Below are 25,310 nucleotides of genomic sequence, written 5' to 3'. Positions count from 1 at the left end.
ACAATAATATCATTTTAATTGAAATAGTCAATGGACCGAGTTGTCCAATCACTAAGGAAGACGAGGTACGAGCGCGACTCCGTAACCTCAGTGACCGACGATATCGAGGAACTTTTGAATAAAATAGAACACGGTGATCAATCCGGTCCCAGAAAAGGCCATGGGCTACCACCATGCACCCCAACTCCTGTTTGTCCGTCACTACAGACGTGCACAGTCTAAAGCTATTGCTATTCAGTTTCACTTTACATGATTTACCCATTAATACTTTGTTATGAGTCAACAATCACATAAGTCATACAATCAACAATTATTCACAACTGTTTTTATCTTGGAATTAAGTAAGTGATCACAAAGGTATCAATCAAGACTCATTCCAATTAATTCAACCTTTCCTTTAATAATGATCAACCCCTCTATATGGGTATAAGGTTTCAACTTACTAAACAAGGTCCTCGGCCCTCATAAAGTAGTGAAAAGAAAAGGGAACAATGATCAATCAATCGATATATATATATGAAATAATATAATGTTCCCAACGAACATGCTTGCATCAATCATCCACGCTAACATGTTATAATTCTCATAATAAAATCCATGTTCAACACGTTCATCCAACAACATTAAACATGTAAATTTCAACATAACCAACTTCAAAGACATAACAACATGGTTTAAACATAAGCACACATCTCCAAGCATACAGGTATGTACGTACCTTGTGTAAACAAACTGATGGGCCGCTTTAACACTTTCAAAAGTCGCCTAAAGAGAATTCTCCCCCTAAAACAACCAACAAGGATTCCCAATCAACTTCTAATCATTCACAACAATAATGAAGTATTCTAAATACATCCTAAGCATATTTAGAACATTCTCCAACATCAAAACTCAACTACTAAACCTCCTAGCATAGTGATTTCTTCACTAATGATCACAATTTATCATAAAATCCAATATAACATTCCCTTTGTAATTTCCAGCAACATAAACTAATTTCAAACTACTCCAAAACATAATTAACATGTTTGAAATCATAAAAACAATAACTTTAATAACTTAGAATCATCCTACCATGATTTTAAAACTATTAAAACCTTAAAATTCATGTTTTAATAATTAAAACTCTGATTTTAATTCAATTATATAAATCTGAAAATTAAATTATTGATTATGCAAAATATATAATCTGAAATTCATAACTTAATAATAAAATCATAATTTAATTCAATAAAAACATGAATTATATTAATAAAACATAATTAAAATATTTGATTAGTTTAGGGTTTAAGAATTAACCAAAGGAGAAGAGAGGGGGGGTGTTGGCCGGCGGGCTGGGCTGCGCAGCAGCAGTACTGGGCGGCGGCGCTGGCCGGAGGAGTGCGGCAGACGGTGTCAGGTGCTGCGCACAATGGTTGCTGGTGGTTGGGGCTGGCTTACGCAAGGAGTACCGACGAGCAGAAACAAAAGGAGAGAGAGAGAGGAAGATCTAGGCTGGCCGGCGAGACAGCAGGGCAACGCGACGGTTAGACCGGCGGCGCGGTGGTTGACGAGGTGGCGCTGGGTGGAGGTGGTCGCACGGTGGTGCTCTGCAAGCAAACATAAGCACGATTAAGGAGGAGATATAATACAAAAGAGAGAAAGAAAGAAATAAGCACGGAAGAGAGAAGGAAGAAGAAGATACCGGCGGCGAAGGCTGCGGTGAGGGTCGACGGTGGCGACAAGGAGAGGAACGTAAGGGAGATTCTGCACCATAGCAAAATAGTTGCAAGCGAACTCAATCTTCTGCAGGTAGATGTGCGGGGTTTCACAATCTAGCTTCTCTAGGTGTCCTAGGTTTGCGTACTTTGAAAGCAACATCTTAAATCCTGAAAATCAACAACTAAAAAGTCTTACTAAAGTGTTCCAAAACAAAGTAAGTTCGTGGAGCCATACAATCTCAATGCACACATACATGGTTAGTCATGAATCGTGATGCAATTAATCACATAAAGCAACACACTAGTACAAAAATCAAAATAAGAAACGCTGAATATAGAGCGGTCAAGTGTGTTAAGCATTTAATAGGATAATATAGAAAAGTTATCTGTGGTGACTGTTTCATGGTGAAAAGAATATAGAGCGCCTAAGACACTTAACTGCTTCATATATTTTTACACCATATAAATTTAAAAAAAGCTAATAGCATAAAAAGCGGTGGTGCATAACGTGTACTATATTCCTATTAAAACAAATGAAAATAAGTAATGACTAACAAATTGGCTCCTTGGCGGCATCATCCTAAATTCATCAAAAATTAAAATCTCAGTCTTGCACAAAACCCATCCAAAATCTTAACTGCTTCGTGCTCATTTTATTCACCTCTTGTTGTCTTCTACTTTTCTCTCCTACCCGAATCTCTCTTCTTCTCTCATCTCCTTCTCTCCCGTCCCCATTCTGGATCTCTCGTCCTCAAATCTCTATCTTTCTCCTCCTTGCGCGTCGATATTTAACGGATATGGTGGTGATACGGGCGACGGTGTCGACGATGATGGAGGTTCTTTTGGCTCTTCAATTTCATGCTTGGGGTTCGGATTTTTTGGGTTTTTTGGGTATGTTCTTCTTCCATTTCTCTCATTATCTTTTCATCGTTGGCTTGATTTGCATAATATATAAGTTTAGATATTAGGTTTTCTAAATTAAATTCAGATTTAGGCTTAGATCTTAGGTTTTTTCATAATTGGGTTTGAGTTGTTTATGAAGAGGCAAATTTAACTTACTTTTGTGAAATTTTGCTTGATTTTCAGAGAAATCAAAGGAATATTGTCGACGTTGTAGCAGATTAAAGAGGAAGCCAAAAGAAGAATGAAGAGCCGATGTCTAGGTTTGGTTTGGTTTCATTCTTTAATTGTTGAATTTCTGAAGTGAAGTTATGTTAATTACATGAAATATTCTAAATAGTAATTACTACCAAAATGTAATTTATAGCTTCTAAAGTGATTTCACATTGAATTTCAAATGTTGACGACCTTGACCTTTTAGCTGACGATTAGTCAAAAAAATTAATGTCGACTTCTGCAAACGTAATTGATTATACGCTCTTGAAAAAATACAGCAAGAACATAGGAATTCAATGTATCGAAATCGAAAACCATCCTTGCAAATATGACAAATTTGGAAATCAAATTGAAGAAAATTAAATCTCTCAAAAATAAAACGCTTGCATTTTTAAATTCAAAGAATTTACTATAGAAGAAAACAATACACAATAACAACTAAATCAAAACATGAAGAAAAATATGATTAGCAACCCGAAAATTTTCAATTTTCATCTCGCAGTTTGATTTTTTATTTAGATCTCATATATGCTTTGACATTCAATTCTTAGTCATTTGATCTTTGATTTCATTCTCTATTGGTGAAAGTGATGGGAAAATTAAGGTATTAGATTTTGAAATATTTTCTTTTTATTTTTTAATTTAATAAATCGAGATGATCTTGTACATCTTTGGGTTTTTTGGGTATGTTCTTCTTCCATTTCTCTCATTATGTTTTAACTGTTGCCTTGATTTGCATAATATATAAGTTTAAATATTAGGTTTTCTAAATTAAATTCTGATTTAGGCTTAGATCTTAGGGTTTTTCATAATTGGGTTTGAGTTTTTTATGAAAATATTTTTTTTCTTCATAATTTGATTTTTCTGCTTAAATTGACGACCTGGGTAGCCTGAGGCAGGTATTTCAACTTTCATTCTTTTCAAGTTTCTCTAAAGATTGAGCTTGAGCAAAACTCAAATTTGGTGGGTTTAGTTTATGTTATGACTGGGTATTTGAAGCTCATTATAGCACAAGTTCCATACGGAGAGCTAAATTTACTCTTTAATTTGGAGGTTTGAAAATGTAAGGTAGTCCTGATATTTATGTGTTTGTGTGTGTATATGTTATACAAAAGATGTGAATTTTTATTACATATTTACGAATTGCATTATACTACGTAATAGTGCTAACTTGTTATTAACGCATGTGAATAAAGTAAAATAATTTACTCTCTTGTCCTACATGATCTTTTACAGTTGTACAAATCAAAGAAAAGAGAGTGCGAGAGGGAATCTATACTTAAATGAAAAGAAAAGACAATATATGACCTATAAAAGAGGGCAGCGTATCTATTGGATGTGTGGCAGTTGACACGAGCCAAAGATTAGAGGAAAACCAACTCAATAAGATGTTATTCTACTTCAGGCATGTAATCTTTCTAGTTATTCATCTTCACCGCGGTTGAAAATATTATTGTAGAATGATGAGGAAACAACATTAGCCCTTGGGTTACCATTTCATTACCACCTCCAATATCATTTCTATTGTTGCCACACGTATCGAAGTTATTGTTCGTGGTGATAGACTCTGCACTTTGCAGTAGAGGTGTATCTGCAAAGCCAAAGTAATGGCTTTGAGGATTTTTCCTGATCCTAAATTTAGTTACCTTGTTGTATATATGACTGTTGTGCTAGTTTAGATTAGATTGTTCTCTTGTTTGCTATCCTAATAATATATTGGCTCATTTCATTTGTTCTAGAAGTATATATATGTATCAAGATTTTCCCGTAATCAGTTTAAGTACATATACTATATCTTTTAATGTGTTCTAAATAATATTATATTTATGTTCTTAAGGTATAGATGCACCCCCAAAGAAAAACCTAAGCCAGTGGGAGCTCTATCAACTTCCCAAGCATGTTCCGGATTTTGATCTTAATCTTAAATTTCCCCCAACTTCAGACCTTTTTGTTAAACTGATGTTCTAACTCTGATTTATGAGGAGCTATCAGGGGTACATTGGTGGTACAAGATCGATAGTCATGCAGCTGAACTAACAGCAGGGTTCTGCAACCTATGTAACCGTGATGGTATGCTGCAATGATGTCCATGTTGAAGAAACATGGAGTTGCTTTGACCTTCACGCCTGCAGAAGTGGACTTGTTGGATCAGCTTGAGGATTCTTCTAAACCACTTGTCGTTCCCGAAGGACTGGCTTGGCAAGTAAGTACTGCATAACATTTTATTATTTGCATCATTTTTTCCTCTAATCGACAACGTTGAAACACTTGTTTTGAGTAAAAAGAAAGCATTTCCTAATATTTTTTGGTTGAGTAAAGATAGCATTTTACTTGAATCTTCTATAATGCATTGTAGATATAGTAGAAGGTTTGAGACTTTACTGGTCTAGTTTTGTTTCTCCTTTTTTTGCCTTATAGTGCAAATTTAACCTTTTGGTCTGTCTGATCTCCTCTTGAACCTTCAAAGCAAAACAAGAGATGGAGAGAATTTTAGTACATCACCATCAATCACTTTTTCTGATGGGTTGCATAATTTGGTTTATAGCTTAGGATCTTAAAATGTCTCAGAGTTGGCCTAATACCCTTTAGAACAGTGGCACTTTAGGATATTAGGGAAGGTACAGGGATCATGACCTTCAAATTGATTTTGCAAGCTCCCTTCTAGGTTTTGTGTTGTGAAAATCTGTGAGCAAATTGTTTGAGCTACGAATTCATCTTCTGTTGATTATTGATTGGAATCGTCTTCTTCTTCGATTGGTTGCCCTTGATTAAAAGATGAAGAAAATATGGGGAGACAATTATTGGAAGATATTGGTTTTACTGGGAAACTATGGGGCCATTGATATTTTTGTTATTTCTAGTTTTAAGTTATAGCAATCGATAATCCTCTTTGCTGCACAATTTTTTTTTACTAATTATACTGGTTTTATGAGAACACCCCTCTAATAAACCGTGCTTTTTTTTCTAGAATTAATGGGACTCGTCATAACTTGGAATGGAGCAGCCACTAACAAGTATGTTTTTTTACTCATGTAGGCCTCTGTCTGAACCTTCTGTACTTGTTTCATACTTCATATTTTTACACAAGATTATTGAGAATGTAACTGACGACGTTTATGGTTGATCAGCCCAACATTTGCAGAAATAATTCTTGAGAAATGACGAACAAGCATATATACATTGGATCATTCTCTCGAGAATATGCATTGGATCGTTCTGTCGGTCGTTGTGAAGGTGATGATTCTGGGAGTTGGTCATGTAGGGGTGGGCCATAGATTTTTTTTAATTCTAAATAGTTCGTGGGAGTTGTATACTCTAACTTTTATTCATTTATTTTAATTTATTGTTCTAAGTTTGTTACTTAGTAGAATTTGGATGATTAAAGTGTTAAATGTTAATAATAATTGGTATTTGGAAATTGGAAATTGTTTGACTTTTTATTTAATTTTATTGTATTACGGAATATAAAAATTTCATTTATTAGTTCCTATTATAAAAATATATTTTTTTTTCAAAAAAAAGCAAAGGATAGAACGGTTGCCTATAACAAGCGCTTTATAAGCTGAATGAAACGGAGTACCATATAAAGCGCCTATCTACAACAACCGTTACATATTCCAAAGTTTATTTAACGGTTACATATGATAGGCGCTCTATATTCCTTCTCCATTTATTGATTTTAGGAAAGGTATATAGAGCGCCTTTCTCAAACAACTGTCATATATTATCAGACATGTAAAGCGCCTCTTCCAACCGCTTTATAAACTTTATAAAGCGTTGAGTAGGAGAGCGCCTCTAAGGCGCTTTATAAAGTCTATTCAACAGCTCTATATTCCTATTTTTGTAGTAGTGACATGAACATGATTAACTTAAGGCATAAGCATACAATCAATACTTAACACTTAGCATTTAGTCACATGCATACTCATATTAAATGCATACTCAACCTAAACATACCCTTCTTAATCTACCCTTTCTCACTTAGAAATGGGAATAATTTTCGAATTAATTAAATAAATAACTTCAAATATACGCGAAAGTATTAAAATTAAAATCGAAAATTAAAATAATTAATCGAACACTTTAATTAATTAATTCGATTATTTTCCGAAAATAAATAAATAAATAAATAAATAATTCGGAAATAAAAATATATTTATTTTTATTTAAATTCGGAAAATCCGAATTTTTGTTTTTTTGAAAAATTCGAAAAAATCGGAAATGCAAAACAAATCCGAAAAGAAAAATTTCGGAATTTTGAAAATTTAATTCAACTTGATTCGAATTTGATAAATCCGAAAAAAATATTAAAATAAAATCGATAAATTTTCAAATAACTTAAAATAATTAGTATTTGACTTTTCAAAATATTGAGTACTCAAAATAGCATTTTGACTTTAGGAAAATACTTTTCAAAAATCCTAAAGTTTCGCAAATACCACTTTATAGTATAGATTACTACAAAGAAGCCTTAGTTTCCTGATTACCACTTTGTAGTATTACTTACTACAAAGAAGAACTGAAACTAAGCTCTAGTATACCACATTGTAACACCCTAATAATTCATCGCTTTTTATAAAACATTTTCCAACTTAAAACAAAGGAATTACCAAGATATTACCACCACCGTGATAACGGCAAAAGCTATTTACCAGAATTACGCAGTGGAAATAACTAACTTTCAAAACGTATTAAATAGTTAATGGTCAATTAACAACTTGGAACCACTACGGCTCAAAACCAAAGTATTAAATAGTTTAAAAATCCATTAACTATAGTCTAAATAAATTAAGTAGTCATGACTAGAAAATAAAAGTAGAGTTTATAAAGTACGGAAGAGAAATAAACTCTCAAACACGATTCCCATGATAACTTCTCCCGCAAGTTATCTCTACAAACCTTTTTTTTTGCTAAGCAAGTGAGAGATAATATTAAATCCAAACAAGAATACAACCTAGGCTAACTCCAAGCAATACGAACCAACTAGGTTGGACCCTATCCACAAGAAGTCAGCAAGAACAAGCTATCCAAGGCTTCAGAAAACATCAAGATGCCAAACATTACAATTTCATAAACCACTCACTATCTCTTCTACTCACACTTTTAGGCATGACAATTTGGATTCTACTTCTCACCACTTGTTTCAGCTTGTTTACAGTGTGATATCTCTACAAACCTGCTTTATTAAAATCTACTCCCCAACAACGCAAATGCAATGATGGATCATCATAGGGTCATTAAGGCGAAGGCCATGACCAATAGACATGAAGCACGAAGTCAGCAAAAGCTGAGTACGAACAAGCTAGAATAACATTCTATCCTAACATGCTTCACTCAACGAATTAATAATCCACATGCAAAAGCCAATTAATAAACAAGTAAACATGGAGACAAGACTCGACACTTGACACGACTCTTGACTCACAGTTTAATAAAGAATTACCTTCGAACGGGTAAAATAAAGTATCCTCAAAAGGAAAGAAAAGGGTGATGGAAGCCAACCATACACCAAATAATAATAAGTCGGACTCCTACCGACAGACGGGCCATACCGACGGAATTCGAATGCATAACAGCATAAAAAGAAGAATGAAACAACGTCTTGTATCATTCAAGGAGTACAAGTTTTTCGGCAAGACTCCCCCCATTGTTCATACTCGAGGTATATACGTTCCAAGAGTTTTGAAGCTCATTCAGGTTGCACTTTACGTTAATTAGTATGTTATGTTCAAGACTCAACCCAAAGACATACTCACAAAATAATTCAATAACTACACCAACACATAATTCAACAATGACACTTTATTTTAATCCTTTAGGACTTGTGATCAAACATAAGACTCAAGTGAAATTACTCCCATTGTTCCTTCTCAAAAGGATTTTTTGCTAAAAAGGACCTTTTATAAGCATTTCTTTGCGAGAAAGGACCTTTTATGTCAAAATTGGTGAGATGGGACCAAAAACACAACTTTTTTTGTCAAGTGGGACCTTTAGCCGGATTCTTGGAGTCAACTCTCTTTTCTGGCATTGACTTCGACACGTGGCAACCGGTAACCGCCACGTGTCAAACTATTTAAAAAAAAAAAAATAAAAAAAAATTAAAATTTAATTTTTTTTCCATTTTTTTTCCCATTTATTTTCCCTCCAAAACAACTGATTTTACTGAAATTTTTTGACCTAAACAAATAAAATCGGGATTCTCTCTCCTCTGCTCCTTCAACCTCTTCGTCCTCCTCCATTAATGCTGGGAAGGTGAACAATCATCAAATTCGCAATAAGTGCAACACATCCAACGTCACAGGTAATTATTTCACTCTCTCTCTTTAATTTCTCTCTCTCCCTTCTCTCCCCTGTCGTTTTCTTGCCCAGAATTGATTCCATTTGAACTAATATTCGTCCTTGCTGCAATTCCTGCAAAAATGGTGAAGAAGAGTCGTGGAAAAGGCAAAAAGAAGGACGAAAGCGAAAATGTCATATTTACTTTAAGGACAATAATTAAACACAGGTCAGATTGCTTTCCCCAATTTTTATGCAATTTCGGAATTTTTAATTAGGTTAAGTGGAATGGAATCTGGGTTTAGAATGATAATTAACTAATGCTTAATTAAATAATTAAATAATGAATTATTAATTGTTAATTTTGTTGTTGTGACTAATGAATTGTTAATTGGTATTTGTTAATTTCAACGCATTTAGCCCTAATTTTAATTGAAGTTACCCTAATTTTCCCTAATTTGCTGTAATTTGCCTTAATTTGGATTACCCCTAATTTTCCCTAATTTTCCCTAATTTGCTGTATTTTGCTGTAATTTGCCTTAAGTTGGATTAATAATGAATTTAGTTGATGATTAGCCCTATTTTAAATTAAATTGAATTTGGCTTAAACGAAATTTGAAATGTTTGGTTTTGTTGGGTTTGTTTGCAACAGGTTTAACGGTAGGATACCGGTAGAATATCCGGTTTATAAATTAATGGAACCGATTAATATTAGGTTGTATCACGGGGGTCGGTTTGTTACTAGGAATGGTAAAACTACGTACGAGAAAGGGGATAGTGACAAATATGGGATGTCATTGCATCCTAATGTTAGTGAAGTGTGCTACTTTGAGTTTGTTGGTTGGGTGAAAGGGGATTTGGGTTATGGAGAGGCTGGTCAGTTTTGGTATAGGGAGCATGGACATACCTTGTTTAGTAGTAGGAAAGAGCTTAAGGACGACAACGACATTCCTGATTTTTTGTTTTCTAAGGAAATAGATGGGTGGTACCATTTATATGTTGTGCATGGGCCACCAACACCCAAGGTCACTAGGTATGGACCAAACTTTATGGGAGTGTATACTGATTCAGAATCTGATGGGGGTCCACATTGGGTAGCTTTATGAGTGATTCAAATGTAGGTGGGGAGTCATCACAAATGAGTTCTGCCAATAATGAGAGTGGTGAGTCATCAAACCCTAATTCCTCAAACAACAAAACACACTCCTCACAACCTCCACTCACACACTCAGCTGCATTGCCTCCCTCTCAAAAAAACACTGCTGCTGTCACTCCCCCTACACAAACAAAACCAGATTATGTGAACAACAACAACAAAACTTCAAATCCCAGCTCACTAAACACAGTTAACAACCCAGTCAAACCCCTTGTTTCCCTTGAACCTATACTTGAGCAGGAGGAGTGTGAGGTTCAGGAAGAGGTTCAGGAAGAGCATGGAGAGCAGAGTGAAGGAGACAGTGAGGTTGACAGTGATGTTGTGTTGAGTGAAGGTGATTATGAGGATGACAGTGATGATGATTTGTTCACTGAAAATGTGGATCTTGATGTATCTGATATAGTAGCTAGCAGTTTAGAGGGGGTTCATATTCACAGTTCTAATATTGATGTTGGGGATGGTTTGGATGCTGGAATAAATTTGGGTGAGGATGCAGACTTGAATGATGGCAGTGAGGATGAGGTGTTGAGTGTAGATGGGAGTGAGGATGAAGAGGTAAGCTACCCTGTGTTCAACCCTAGAACAGACTTCAAGATTGGGATTAAGTTGAGTGTTGGTCTTAAATTCCCATCTAGGAAAACATTTAGGAAAGCTTTAAGGAATCATGCCATTGAGAACGGATACAATTACTATTTTTTGCACAACAAAAGTCATAGGATCACTGTTTATTGTGCTAATAGGTGTGATTGTGAGTGGAAAAATGCTAAGAGGGTAAAATGCACTTGTGATGCTAAAAGAAAGTGCAATTACAAGGTCCATTGTAGGAAGGTCAAAGGTGAGGAGACATTTCAGATTAAGAGTTTAAGGTTAAGACATGTGTGTGGGCATCAACATGACAACCCTAAGGTGAGTTCTGAGTACTTGGCTGAAAGGTACCTTGAGGATTGGAGGGATGACTCATTCACAAAGATGGATTCATTCATTAAAAGGGTAAGGAGGGAGGTACAATCTGAGGTTGGATATTACAAGTGCTATTATGCAAAGAAATTGAGCTTGAAAATGATTTATGGGGATGCTGCAGAGGAGTACAAAAGGGTTTGGGAGTATGTTGGTGCAATTAGGAAGCACATCCCAGGTAGTACAGCAGTAGTGAAGCTTGAAGGCATTGAGAACAACACTCCCATGTTTCAGAGAATGTACATTTGCCTTCAACCTTGCAAAGAAGGCTTCATGGGTGGTTGTAGGCCTATCCTAGGAGTTGATGGCTGCCATTTGAGAGGACCATATCCAGGAATCTTGCTAACTGCTGTTGGGAAAGATGGCAACAACAACATCTTTCCAGTAGCATGGGCTATGGTAGAAACTGAAGATAGAGACACATGGACTTGGTTCCTTGAGCTACTTGTGAAGGATATTGAATCTGTGAAGGATGCTGTGACATGGGTGCATGAAAGAGAGGAAGCAATTGGTGATGATAATGCTGATGTTACTTACATGTCAGATAGGCAGAAGGTCTGTTCTCTCTCCTCTTTGCTCACTGTTTTTCTGGATGCTAACATTCTTGTTTTTTGTTGTTGCTAACATTGTTGTTCTTTCTGGTTTTTGGTGCTGTAATGCAGGGGTTGCTTGAAGCTTTCAGGACTGTTGTTCCAAATGCAGACACAAGGTACTGCTGCAGACATATATGGGCAAACTTTAAGTTGAAGTTCCCAGGGGAGGCATACAGAGAGAGCTTTTGGAAAGCTGCTAGGGCTTCTACCAAGGTCAGTGGTGATTTTGATTTATTTATGTCAGATGTAGTTAGCATAACTTGAGTGTTATGTGTTTTGTTTTTGCTTTTTGTTGTTGTGATATCGGAAACGAATACGTGTCCAAGTTCTTGACTCGGGAACTTTTATCGGACACGAATACGTTTTTGACCCAATCTGTTTTTTTTTATACATAAATTGATTGTTCACATTGTTGTTTTCCTACTTGTTTCATTTCAGCACCATTTTGATAAACACATGGCTGATATTAAGGATTTAAATCCAGAGGCATTTGTGTATTTGAATAGTATCCCTGTCATCCATTGGTCTAGGCATGGGTTTAGTTCTAGGGCAAAATCTGGAATGTTGTTGAACAATTGTTGTGAGAGTTTCAACCATGTTCTGAAGGAAGCTAGGGAGAAACCCATACTGTCTTTGATGGAGTGGATTAGGAGGTATATGATGAAGCGGTGTTGTGCAAAGAGAGAGGGGTTGAAACAGTTTGTGGGTTTGATAATGCCATCTGTGTTAAAGATGATTGAGAGGGGACAAAAAGAGGTGAGCAAATGAGGTTGATTCAATCTGATTTGTATGAGTTTGAGGTGGATCATGATGGGGACACCTTTGTTGTGAATCTTCAAACAAAGACGTGTGGATTTTATAGGTGGACACTCATGGGAATCCCTTGTTGGCATGCATTGGCATGTATAGCAAAAAGAAGGTTGAACTACGAAGATTTTGTGCACCCGGCATACCATGTTAAGACGTATGCTGCCACATATGCACCACACTTCTCTCCTATGCCAGGTGAGAAACAGTGGGAAAAGTCACCACTGCCACAGCCACTCCCTCCACCATATAGGGTGATGCCTGGAAGGCCTTCAAAGAGAAAGAGGAAGAAAGAGGTTGGTGAGGCAAAGGAGAACAAGGTGAAAAGGGCTAGGAAGCAAAACACTTGTGGGAATTGTGGGCAATTGGGCCACAACAGGAAGAAGTGTGGGAGACCAGCTGCACAAAGTGTTCCAAAGCAGCCTAAGGGAAGACCAAGAACAAAGACTGCACAGCACACCAACCCTGCACAGCAAGCAACAAAGTCTGCACAGCAAGCAACAACCAACCCTGCACAGTCTGCACAGCAAGCAACAACCAACCAGTCTGCACAGCAAGCAACAACCAACCTCAACCAAGCTGCACCTAGCCAAAACAGAAGGCAATCACCTGTCCTAAGGAAAGCTGCATCCACATCAGCACAGCCAACTGGTGGGAGAAAAACAGTGGCATCAAAGGGCAAACAACCAGCCCCTGCAAATCATCCAAGTAAGAAGAGGAAGACAACTTCAGTCAACGCTCTCCAAAGCTCACAATCATCACAAAAAAGTTGTGTTTCCTTGGACAAAAACTAGCATTAGAATTTCCTAAACTTTTGCAATGTTTGTATAACTTAACAGTAGCATTTCATTTTGGGTCAGATTAGTTAGCATAAGTGTTTGTTTTGTAAAGTCAACTTTGGTCATATTTTGGAGAAAGTCAACTTTGATCATGTCTTTGCTTTGATAATTTAGGACAAATTCAGCTTTGCTATATATATGAATTGATGTGGATTACCAAACATATTTGCCTCGTGTTTTAAAAGTCTACTAAGAAATGTAGCCTCAACTCGTCTCGACCTCGATATTTGCCCGTCTCAAACTAGACATATATATCGAGGTCAGTCAAACTCTTTTAAGTTCATGAATAAAACGGGTTTATAAACCAACTTCTAGTTCAAAGCTTCTTAAATTTTACATTTAAAGTCGGGTTTTTAAAACCGACTTCTACAATAAAGCTATTTAGGCATTTTCATCGGGTTTATTAACACAACTAAAACAACACATGTCGAGTTATATTCATTTTACCTCGGTTTGCAAAACCCGACTACAAAAGCATTTTTTTCATAGTTTATCCTCGGGTTTATATTACCTCGGGTTTATTTAGCAATCATTCAATTGATTAGCAATCATTCAAAGATCAACAACTAGAAATGACCAACAATAGGGAAGAAATTCTTTATTAATCATCATTAACCATCAAAGTCATTGCACTAATACATTTCGTCCCGTAATTTCAGTGCATTCACCTAGAACTAATCTACGCAAACACCATGACATACAAAGCACTGACCACAACTGAAACAATAGCACAAAGAGAAATAAGAATGTAGACATGTTCATTCTTAATCTTCGAACTTCCTTCTGCCTTCTTCCTCATCTTCTCGTACTTCACCTTCATCTTCTCATGCTCCTCATTCAACCTCTTCATTTCATGTTCCATGAATTCAGCTCTTCCCTTAATTATTTTCATCTCCATTGCAAGCCTCTGCTTTTCTGAAAGAAGATGATTAGTGACGTCTTTTTGCCACTCAAGAATGTCTTCATCAACCCAATCAAATGCATCACATCCCCTTTGCCCAGTTTCGAAGTTGTAGAATCTGCAACCTTTAAATTTCCTCCCCGGATTCTCATGTGTCCACGATGTTCTTTGAACAACGGGATACCCACAACCACATATTTTCGCTTTTTGATGGGACATTGTCAATCTAAAACACAAATACACAACAAATTACAAAATCCCCAATTTTCGTAAGAACCCTAATTTTTTCGACCTAAAATTACAACAATTGAAGAAGATTTTGAGGGGGAAAAATAGCATACCTGAATCGTGTAGGCCTGAGTAACAATTCGTGGCAATCAATTTGAGATATCAAACACTTTCCTTCAACCTTGAATCTTCACCAACAATGGCGTTTGAAGGAGCAGAGGAGAGAGAAGAGAACGCGATTTTATTTTTTTTTGTCAAAATATTTCAGTTGTTTTGGAGGGAAAATAAATGGAAAAAAAATTAAATTTTAATTTTTTTTTTTTTAAAAATAGTTTGACACGTGGCGGTTACCGGTTGCCACGTGTCGAAGTCAATGCCAGAAAAGAGAGTTGACTCCAAGAATCCGGCTAAAGGTCCCACTTGACAAAAAAAGTTGTGTTTTTGGTCCCATCTCACCAATTTTGACATAAAAGGTCCTTTCTCGCAAAGAAATGCTTATAAAAGGTCCTTTTTAGCAAAAAATCCTTCTCAAAAACACTATTTGAGATAACCCGACATTTCCTATTAACAAGCGGGGTGTGCCCTTAGCACGAACAGTCCTTAATTCAATTCACATAGACTCTCTAAACGTATTCTTCACTTGCGGTAGAATAAACAATGCACTGCGGGAATATTCACTAGGCTCGTTGTATGCTAGACATCCCGTACTATACCATAATCATAATAACTTGCATGCACAACACTCATACATGCATACCAACTTGAACAACATGCTTGACATAATTCAACGATTATAAAAGTCCATAACATGATAGTTCAACATAATCTATAAAGCATAAATCAATTCATAACATGCTCGTTCACATAGATTCAATAACAATTCTCACATGCTTGTCTACACATCAAACATGAATTCCCAACACATAATTTCACATGATTCGCATTCAATATATATACTTCATAAAGTCCTCAAGGGATGGGTGGTCACCCTAGTCTTGTACGTACCTGGAATACCTAAGTACGTGGGCCACTGTGCGAATCACGACTCACTAGAAATCAACTCCTAAAAACACAAAGGAGAAACTTAATTATTAGTCATGTTTACTAAATTTCCAGCAACTATTTAAGAAACTAAAACCCTTGGTTTAATTAGAAATTAATCGTTATTTGTCAATTTAATAGTCTCAAATAGTCAACTCAAGTCCTAGCATAAAAACATTGACTTTTTAGCTTTAAAATCATTAAAATCAACTCTTTAAAGCTTACTAACAAATCTGAAAATTTAAGTTGATTCCCATAATTTAAATTGTCATTAAATTATGTGAATCAATTGCTTGAACAATCGGAATTGAAATCCTACTAATAGGTTATTAATAAAATCATGTTTTGACCTTAAAAATTGACACTTTAATTAACCTTTAAATCTGAAAATTATAATTCTTTTGAATCAAAAACCAATCTCATCAATTTGAATACTAAATATTTCAACACGGTGTTCATAACCGTTCCCAGCAATTTAAATAATCCAAATAATTAAATAACCGCAATTAAATAATTAAAATAATTTAAAAACTGAAAATTAAAAGTTTGAAAGTATACAATTTGATTATCAACAACACACACACACACACACACACACACACAAAACAATTGATGTGTTGTGTGTGTGGGCAGCGACGGTGAGGCAACACACACACGGGCACGGCACGCCGCACAGCAGCGCACAACACAGCAGCAACAGTAGCGTTGCGAAGGCGAGTGGGCGAGGGGCGCTGAGCGAGAGGCAGCGACACAGCAGCAGCAGCGAACATGAGTGGTGGGCGCTGGCTGCGAGGGCGAGGGCGAGAGAGGCCGCGACACAACAGCAGCAGCGAGCATGAGTGTTGGGCGCTGGCTGCGAGGGCGAGGGCGAGAGAGGCGGCGAGGGTGTGCGGGTGAGGCGAGCGAGAGAGCAGTGAGGGTGCGCGTGAGGCGCGGGCTGGGCACACGAGCACAAGGCACACTAGCACGAGCTCGGGCCTTGGGGCTGAAGCAAAGGGCGGACGAAAGAGGAGAGAGAGAGGAGAGAGAAAATTCAGAAATTAAGGTTGGGGATCTCTTTTTTTTTGGCAATTAAGGTTGGGGATCTCATGAAGGAGAGGGGTATTTATAGGTTCTCATCCCTTCATGGGCTAGGTTTTAGGATTTAAGGTTGGGATTGCTTACGTGCTTGTTTAATATTAATTCCTTGCAAGCCTTGTTGGGTTTTATCATGAAATTTAACCGGGCTTTGATTATATTAAATTCGTTTTCAAAATACGACCCAACAAATACTGATTAAATAAATTCGTTGAATTTATTTAATAAAAATACGGTTTTCGTAATTAATTAATAATTAAATTAATTAAAATAAAAACACATTTAATTCTCATTAAATGCAATTAAATTCATATAAATTCCTATAAATATATAATAAAATATATTTATAAATTACTAAAAATACGAGGTATTACATATTATATGCTAGATCAATCTCTGGGTGCTCTTAAACTGGTAATTTCTTGGCTAGTTTGCTGACTTCATGTCATTGTTTATGTAGTATTGCTATTTTTAGTATTCCATTAGCATCCCTTCAAATTTGATGAAGGGGCATTTTTGGTTCTGTTTCATGAGCTGGAATGTGTAGATTAGGTATTTTGTACTTTCTGAAAGAGACCTTGAGATGCCATTGAACTCAGTTTACCATATAGTCATTGCAACATCCACATACAATCAAATTGGACGAGGTTAGAGAGAGTTATTGTACATTTAATTTTGGCGGGGAGTTTCTAGCATTCTAGGGTGATGTGATTATCTTATGTCTAAGTTCATGTGGTTTTACACCGTGGAGTGATTATAGAATCGAATGTTACCAACTGTACTACTGGAAAGTTGGGAAGGCCACAATCAATATAAGCCTCAGCTGTGGTCTCAATCTTTTTATTTGTAGTATACAATTAGTGCACAACAACTCAATTTAGCTAGGAGAAAATTGTGCTTGGGTGCTAGAAAGCTCTAGTTGAAAACACTTGTTACACCTTCAAGTTTGTCTTGGTGGTTGTTGTTATGCAATAAACAATTTATAAACTACAATAAACAGTAAGAAAAAGGGATTTATAAGCAAACAATAAGCAACGACTAATTTTCAAACACAAAAACTAGCCGTTGAGCATCAAAATTGGTAATTTTAAGTTATGGGTGTATGGTGAATTATGTTTTAGAATAGGGGTATTTGGGGATATAAGTATTATAATAGGGGTATTTGGTGAATTTGAAACTAGGCTAAAGGAGGACTAACGGCGCGTCATTAGTAAAGGTAGTTTGGGTATGAAGTTAAATGTGAGGGACATTTGGTGAATTTCAGAAAGTCGAGGGGCATTTGGTGAATTTTGCAAAAACTCGGGGGTATTTCATGAAAAATCCGTATATTTTTTTCACAATATTAAACCAAAGTTTCTTATTATCAGTCTTGAATGATAACTTTTCAACACATATCTTGTTTTTGTCTTATATTTTAAACCTTTTTTAAGCTACTTCTTTTTTTCATGAGAGCGAGAAAGAAGCATTTTTCCTCTTATTCTCGATGACATTAGTCATGCTAGTAATTTGTTTGATCGTGTCTATTTTATAGAGTTCCGTTTATAGATAAGGTAATAAGGTAGCACATGAGATAGACTCATTGTTTATGGAGAAAAAGAGAGAAAATGGGAGTAATAGAATGAATGAACTATGGAGTACATATGTAGAACATAATGGTAATATTTTCCCTAAAGTTTATTTTAAAGTCCTATATCTCTCAAGTGGTAAAATTAGTAGAATTTTCTTTGTTTTAGAACAAATTTAGAAACAAAACAAGCAAAATTTGAAGAAAGTGACAGAGGTCATGGATCATATGGAAGAAGATGATTAGAAAAATAAAATGATGTAGTAGAAAACTATTAATTTTGTAGAGCATTGTAGTAATGTACACGTATTAGTATAATTATTTATTCATACCTCGTAAATTAATTTGCAAATAAGTCGCATCCAATGGTAATACGGAGTAATATATTACTACTAATACTACTAATAATAATAATAATAACTACGTTTGGAAGATTGGTGAATCCCTGTTGCTTATGTAAAAACTTTCCAAGGCCCGCCTCACGGTATCCAAGTTGAGAGAGATAAATTGAACAAGAAATAATAACATTAACTATTGTTATTATGATGATGATGATAATTATATGTTTAACTAAATTGAAATTAAATTAATTGAACTCCTGAACTAAACCGAAAATAAAATAAAAATTATTGAACCGTGTTATCTTGAAAATAAGGTAATAAGTACAGAAGAACAAAACCTTACCATTCATGTGATCAAAACTATAAAACTTGGACCAGGAATCTTGGTGTATATATAGGGATAAACATAAACTTGTGAGATTTTGTTGGATTCGTATCGTTATACATTTTAAAAATTACCAACTTTATAGAATTTTTAGTAATACATAATTTAAGATATTAATAGTCAAATTAATGCATTGTAAACCGTATAAAACGCTAATTTTCAAATTCACTATTATGAAAAAGGAGTACCCAAAATTAGGGTTTCTAGTTTCCGTCGAGTACCCAAATTAGGGTTTCTAGTTTCCGTCGAGTTTGGCCTGCAGTTCACGTTTCTGATTAGGGATTCGAAGTCCGATTGTTGTTACCTTCTTTTTTCAACTACCTTACCTTTTAGTTTTTTCTGTTTTGATCATGGCGGGGTCCCTCTTGGAAGAATGGGAGAAATTTAACCTAACGGAGGAGGAGAGTAGAGTCATAGGGGGTGATTACGAAGGAGTGGATGATGAGGACTCAAGGGCACAAATTTCTTTGGTCTTGGTGGGAAAGCTTCTCACCTGCAAACCGTTCAATTTTGAAGCCCTGAAACGTACCTTGACGTCGATCTGGAGTCTAAAGGAAGGGGTGGCTGCTCGTTCAGTCGGGTCTAACCTATTCGTATTCCAATTCTTCTGTGATGCCGATAAAGAGAGAGTCCTTGACGGATGTCCATGGACGTTCAAGGATCAGGTCCTTCTCCTAAAGGAGATATTGAGTGATGAACAACCATCAGAGGTGGTTTTTGACAAGGCCCCGTTCTGGATAAGACTCATTGATGTGCCTTTCAACCGTCGAAATGACAATGTGGCGTATGATGTGGGGGAAGATTTTGGAGGGTTTATTGATTATGATGATTCAGACCCGTTAGGGTGGGAAGCTGAGATGAGAATTAAGGTGCTCCTAGAGATTGACAAGTCGTTACGCCGTGGTACGAACATCTCAACAGGAGCGAATAAATCAAAGTGGGTTGGCGTCCAATATGAGAGGATAAGAGATTTGTGTTTTTTCTGCGGGAGACTGGGGCACATGGAGCGAGAGTGCCTACACCATGTTGCTTCCAGCGAGGGAAGTTCTCAAATTTTTTTTATCACTATAGCCCTTTTCTTCGTGCCTCACCCGATCGCCGGCGCAACTCAATACCATTTGTTGAAAGGGAAAAACACAAGCAATGGATGATGTCGACGAAGAAGGTGAAGCCACGTGCCCCAATTTACGGAGACTCGGGGGTTGTAAGACTAGGGCCGCCTAGCGTGGCTCCATGGCTCGCAAGCTTCTATTCTCACCCCAGAGAGAGCTCCCTCCAAGGGGGGAGAGGTTACAATTAGCAGGCTGGTCAAGACTGTTGGGAAGGCAGGGATCAGACTCAAGGAGGTAGAAGGACAGCCGGAGAAGGAGGCTTCACCAGTGCCTCGTGAACCACCCCTCCAAGCTGAAGTAAGTGCTGCTCCTTTAAAATCGGTTTTACCATGGTATCCACAAGGCTCCAGTGTCCATGTCCCTTTGAACCCTTGTGTGTGTTCCGAGCTTGTTGGCCCTATCCTAGCTCCCCTTGTTGATTCGGATGTTGATGGCGCTCGTGAAAGTGGTAGAACCAAGGTAGGGAAGGGGTGGAAAAGACAAGTCAGAAGTGGGTCTTTTTGCCAAGAAGATTCAGTAATCCCCCTACCTCTGATAGTCAGGCCCTAGTAACTTCAAAGAAGAGGGCTTCTGTGTGCAATTTGAGTGTGGATGGAGTTTGTGATGTGGAGATGTCAGACTGTGGAAAAAAGGCCCGTACATTGGCTACCTCTCCTTCGAAGGGAACACTACTACAGAAATAGCTTTTAATAGCGTTTATTTAATAGCGCTTTCACCTCTTTCGCTATCAAAAGATTAAAAAATATCATATGATAGCGCTTATTAGAAAAACGCTATTATATTTTAACATAAGATAGCGTTTCCTAGGACGCGCTATCATATGTTAACATTCTTTTAACAGGGCTTTTAAACAAAACGTTTTCAAAAGGTATATTTTTTTTTTTTAAAAAAAAAAAAAAAAACTAAAAAAAAGAACCGCCTAACACAAAATCTTTCCCACGTTTCTTTCCTTCACTCTGCAAAAACCACAAACCAAAAACCTCAAACCTAAGACTCCATAGACGGCGAAACCTACCACGACCCTCTACGCGGCGGCGATTGACGGTGGTGGAGATTTAGGTGGCGGCGTTATCTTTTCCAGGTGGCACTTCTTCCGACGGAATTTTGAATTTCAAGGTAACCTCCCTTTCTTTTGCGAAATTCTATTAATATATTGTGTGTTGTTCTTATTTTGCGTTTGAAGTGTGGGATTATTGTCAATTATTTGTATTGAATTGGGCTTTTGGGGGAGAGGTTTGAATTCAGTTAGAATTGGTTTGATTTTGGGTATTGTGTTATGTTCCTCTGAATTGGTAGACGAGCGCATATGTAGTTTGGATTTGGGTTCTGATTCTTTCTTTCTTTTGATAATGATTCTTTTGAGGGGCCACTATCGAGGTAAGAATGAGAAATGGATCACCGATAAGCATAATTCCACCTTCAATTCATTGAATGGTTACAAGTTCAAGTTGAAAATGAACTAGGTAACTCACCATCTAGCATTTCTGATAGATTGAAGTGGTTGTCTCGAGGTCCTCGTAGGGATGTATTATCATATTCTGGCTATCAAATTAATGGTTATACATTTTGCACAAAGGATAGAGACAAAGAGATTACAAATCAAAATAGTGGTGTGACTATTGTGGCAGAAGCTATGCATATCTCCAGTACAAAAGACAAAAATCCAATATATGCAAAAATGTCTTATTATGGGGTGATTGATCATATATGGGAATTGGATTACAGTGCCTTCAGACTTCCTATATTCTGTTGTAAATGGGTTGTTAACAATAGTGGTGTTAGATTTGAGAAAAGACATGGATTCACACTTGTTGACCTTAACAGAATGGGTAGTAAAGACGATCTTTTCATATTGGCAAGTCAAGCAAAACAAGTCTTTTATGCTACTGATCCAGCTAACAATAGATGGTCTTTTGTTTTATCAACAAATAAACGCCATCCCTTTCAGATTCATGAAGTAGATGACATGGAGGATGCTTCTTTCTTGTGCCCATCAGGCCTTCCCAACGATCTAGCAAATGATCAAGTCCCCGAAGATGAGTTCTATATACGGAATGATCACACAGAGGGGATGTGGGTAGATAATGATGATTCTGAACCATCTACCTCGAGAAAACAGAAGAAACGAAAACTCTGAGATGATTTTGTATATAGAAATGAAAACTCAAACTATTTTTCTAGCATACATTCTTTTGTTCTTTACAGTTTCTAAAACATTATATTTAGTCTATTTTCCTGTTTTGTGCTTTTGCGGTTCTGTTTCTATATGTGACTATGAATTATTAGTGGATACTGATCTAACCTGCTACTCTTGGCTGCTCTGAATATTGATCTACTAATCTGCTGCTAATGTATTGCTTTTTGTGCATACTGATCTACTAATATGCTGCTTTAATTGAAGCCATATATGCTGCTTTAATTGAATACTGATATGCTGCTTCGAATACTAATCTACTGATATGCTGCTGTGAAAAGTGATATGCTGTGAATACTGATCTGCTCATCTTGCTACTGATCCTGCCAATTCTGACTACTGATACGGTGTGAACCGATATGCTGTGATTTTTCACCGTTATTTGTTCCTTGAGTGAACTAGTGTCATACATATATACTATTACCTGTGTTACTCTGAAGCGGTGGCTTGCATTCTTACAAGCAGGCAGCTACTGTCTTGACCTCAAACTTGGGGTTTCAAGCTGGTAAGTATATCAGTAACACAGCTTCTGATGTCTAGTCTTGATCTGAACAGAGGGAAAGAACACAAATTTTGAAACCTATTAACTCCGGCAGGCTGCAATACTTTTTTTTGTATATTGTAACTTTGTTTCTTTTGTACTTACATTAAAGTGTCACTTGTTTTTCTCAGATCAATGGCTTCTTCATAGCAGCATACCACTGAATTTGTTCCCCTCCCAAAGAAAGGAAAAGAAGAAAAAGGTCGTGGAGCCACTAGAATGAGTAAAGTTGTTCGAGCAAGGAATAAGGGGCTCAAATTTCAGGTTAATTGGAATATCAATGATTTACCAATTGGTAAACACAGTGTGCCTATGATGAGTTATTGGGGAACTAGCATCCGCACTAATGTCCCAATTACTCTTAAAACATGGAAAAATGTTCCTCAACGTTTGCTAGATTCTCTATTTGAAGATGTTGCGGTAATAATATCATTATTGCATTTTTGTTAAATAATTATTCTTTATATGATGGTGAACATCGGCATTGATTAATTTCATTCTTTACTTCTTAGATAACATATAACATTGACCCTAAGAAGAAAAAATGGATGTTGAAAAAAGCTAATGCTGCTTGGACGAACTTCAAATCCGAGCTCACAAGAAATTGGATCTGGATACCGCAAATGGAAATACGTACAGCTCCACCAAAGCAATACAATTTTATCAAGCCAAATGATTGGAAAGAGTTTGTTCAAAGTCGACTTACAAAAGAATGGGAGGTATGCACTTTCTATACTTATTTAAAGATTTACAGAAGAATGAGTGTTTCTACTACTGGAAATTAATTATTTAATTATTTGCTCTCTTTGAACCTAGGGCTAGGGCGTAAGTACTTCAGGTAGCCATCCCAAGGAACCTTTTTCAGGCCTGCTCTAGATACCAAACATCACAAACAACGGCCCAAGACGTCATTAGCTGAAGCAGGTGTGTAGTAAATGACTGCCTGCATATACATAGTTCAGAATTTCCCCAAGATAACCAGACATTCAAAGAGCATAGCTATCAAAGATTTAAAAAGATGAAAATGCAACAGTAATGGATAAGTACTGGCACACAGAAATCCAGAATATTTTTAGTTAAATTGTTTTTTTCTTGCAGCTCATGGAACAGACATAATGCATATTTAGGGATCAGCATAGAGATCAAGTATCTTTTCACTTTATTCTTTTTTTCTTTCCTTTTTCCAGGTCTTTGCTTAAAAAAGGCTATGAGAGTTTGAGAACTTAACTAGAGAATAGAGATTATAAGTCCTGGAGTCACAACTTGCAGTCACAGGAAGCACTCACAAAGAAGCAACCAGTCAACCACCTAAAAATATCACATCTTGCTGGTTTAAAACAAGAAAAATCCTACTAAAACAAGCTAAATGAAATTGTGAACATTTCCTGAAAATTTAAAGGATGCCTGAAGAAGCTAAGAGAACATCAAATTCAAAAAAATTCAACCAAATCAGTATTTCAGCATATCCTTAATTCCTTATTGACACGCAGATTCGAGAAAGAAGCTGTTAGCCGCTTATACCTTACAATCAGTGCCACATTGTTTGGTTGTCAATTCTCCCCTCGTTGTACTTTGTGCATCTGACAATGCCAAAAATGCAACTGAATTATTCAGTCTCTCGCAGAGAACTTTGCACTGCTCTTGCAGTAAAGAGGTATCCGTGCTGAATGTTCGATGACCATCTACAGCCATTCTGCAGTGAGTTTCCAAAGTTGAAAAAAGATTTAGGCCGATCTCAGTCATGCTGGTTAGGAATTTTTTTGCAAAAGATTTTTCATCACTAACAGAACTCTGTAGCATTATTTGATAATAATAAGTATCTGTTTGCTAGTCTCTTTTCCATTTGCTCCCAAACATCATCATCATTTATTACTTGGCAGTGTTATTCCACCCTTAACTAACACCCTAGTTTTGTTTATCAGGAGAAGAGTGCAGCCGCAAAGAAGTCTGCAGGGGGACATTTATATCATCAAAAGCGTGCTCGTAGAGGATATGCTCGATTTGAGCAAGATGTGGTAAATGAATTTTGAGTATGTCTATGTTTAAATTGATATAAAATGTATCCTAGAAAGGTCACAATTTTAATTTCTTGTTTCTCAGATCGAAGAGATGGCTATGAAACGCATTTATGTATCATCGGTTAGTCGAGCTCAACTGTGGAAATTAATGAGGACCGACAACAAAGGGAATATTCAGGAAGGGGCTAAAGAAGTTGCTAAGCGTATAGTATGAGTTTGATATGGAGTGATATCTGATTTGTCATATAATAATATGTTTATCAATGTAATAAATTTGTTTGTAACTTTGTTTCTTATGAATGCTGTAGGATTATTTTATGCATCAAGCTGAAAAAGGAGAGATTGAAGACACGGTTAGGCTAGATGTATTGTCTAAGGCCTTGGAGGAGAAACGATATGGTGGTCGTGTGAGAGGGGTTGGAGTTTGAGTGACAAATACAGATTATTTTGGAGCGATAACAACT

The 25,310-nt window shown here is 36.6% G+C and overlaps 2 protein-coding genes and 1 long non-coding RNA gene across 6 annotated transcripts; 2 read left to right on the top strand and 1 right to left on the bottom strand.

The window, feature by feature from the left end:
• Positions 1-2,254: 2,254 nt before the first annotated feature.
• LOC110789059 (uncharacterized) lies at positions 2,255-6,261 on the top strand. Of its 3 annotated transcripts, none has more exons than XR_002533499.2 (5): positions 2,257-2,591; positions 2,787-2,863; positions 4,053-5,019; positions 5,785-5,830; positions 5,945-6,261. It is a non-coding gene; the product is annotated as an uncharacterized lncRNA (long non-coding RNA). The 3 variants fall into 3 exon arrangements; XR_008920884.1 differs by having other exon boundaries at positions 2,259-2,591; positions 4,654-5,019; XR_008920883.1 differs by having other exon boundaries at positions 2,255-2,591; positions 2,787-5,019.
• Positions 6,262-14,067: 7,806 nt separating this feature from the next.
• Positions 14,068-14,816, bottom strand: LOC110789052 (uncharacterized). Its single transcript, XM_021993696.2, has 2 exons — positions 14,687-14,816; positions 14,068-14,571 (listed from the first exon to the last, which is right to left on the bottom strand). The coding sequence occupies exon 2, from the start codon at positions 14,562-14,564 to the stop codon at positions 14,124-14,126; it is 441 nt and encodes a 146-aa protein (XP_021849388.1). The 5' UTR covers positions 14,565-14,571; positions 14,687-14,816; the 3' UTR covers positions 14,068-14,123.
• A 6,207-nt stretch (positions 14,817-21,023) lies between these two features.
• LOC110789060 (uncharacterized) lies at positions 21,024-25,296 on the top strand. Of its 2 annotated transcripts, XM_056828910.1 has the most exons (7): positions 21,024-21,209; positions 22,569-22,792; positions 22,960-23,248; positions 23,341-23,547; positions 24,751-24,843; positions 24,929-25,054; positions 25,155-25,296. In XM_056828910.1, exons 3-7 carry the CDS (start codon positions 23,048-23,050, stop codon positions 25,272-25,274), a joined length of 747 nt encoding a protein of 248 aa, XP_056684888.1. In that variant the 5' UTR covers positions 21,024-21,209; positions 22,569-22,792; positions 22,960-23,047; the 3' UTR covers positions 25,275-25,296. The 2 variants fall into 2 exon arrangements, with proteins under 2 accessions (XP_056684888.1, XP_056684887.1); XM_056828909.1 differs by lacking the exon at positions 22,569-22,792 and having other exon boundaries at positions 21,025-21,209.
• Positions 25,297-25,310: the final 14 nt, after the last annotated feature.

Source organism: Spinacia oleracea, chromosome 5 (assembly GCF_020520425.1).
Source record: "Spinacia oleracea cultivar Varoflay chromosome 5, BTI_SOV_V1, whole genome shotgun sequence".
Taxonomy (NCBI): Eukaryota; Viridiplantae; Streptophyta; class Magnoliopsida; order Caryophyllales; family Amaranthaceae; genus Spinacia; species Spinacia oleracea.
Note: the sequence above shows the minus strand (reverse complement) of the source record. Positions and strands in the feature narration are given on the sequence as shown.

Coding starts and splice junctions, on each gene's coding strand:
- LOC110789060 (XM_056828910.1), top strand. CDS start 23,048: ATGAGTAAAGTTGTTCGAGCAAGGAATAAGGGGCTCAAATTTCAGGTT. Junction 23,548..24,750: donor GACTTACAAAAGAATGGGAG/GTATGCACTTTC, acceptor TTTGTTTATCAG/GAGAAGAGTGCAGCCGCAAA. Junction 25,055..25,154: donor AAGAAGTTGCTAAGCGTATA/GTATGAGTTTGA, acceptor TGAATGCTGTAG/GATTATTTTATGCATCAAGC.
- LOC110789052 (XM_021993696.2), bottom strand. CDS start 14,564: ATGTCCCATCAAAAAGCGAAAATATGTGGTTGTGGGTATCCCGTTGTT.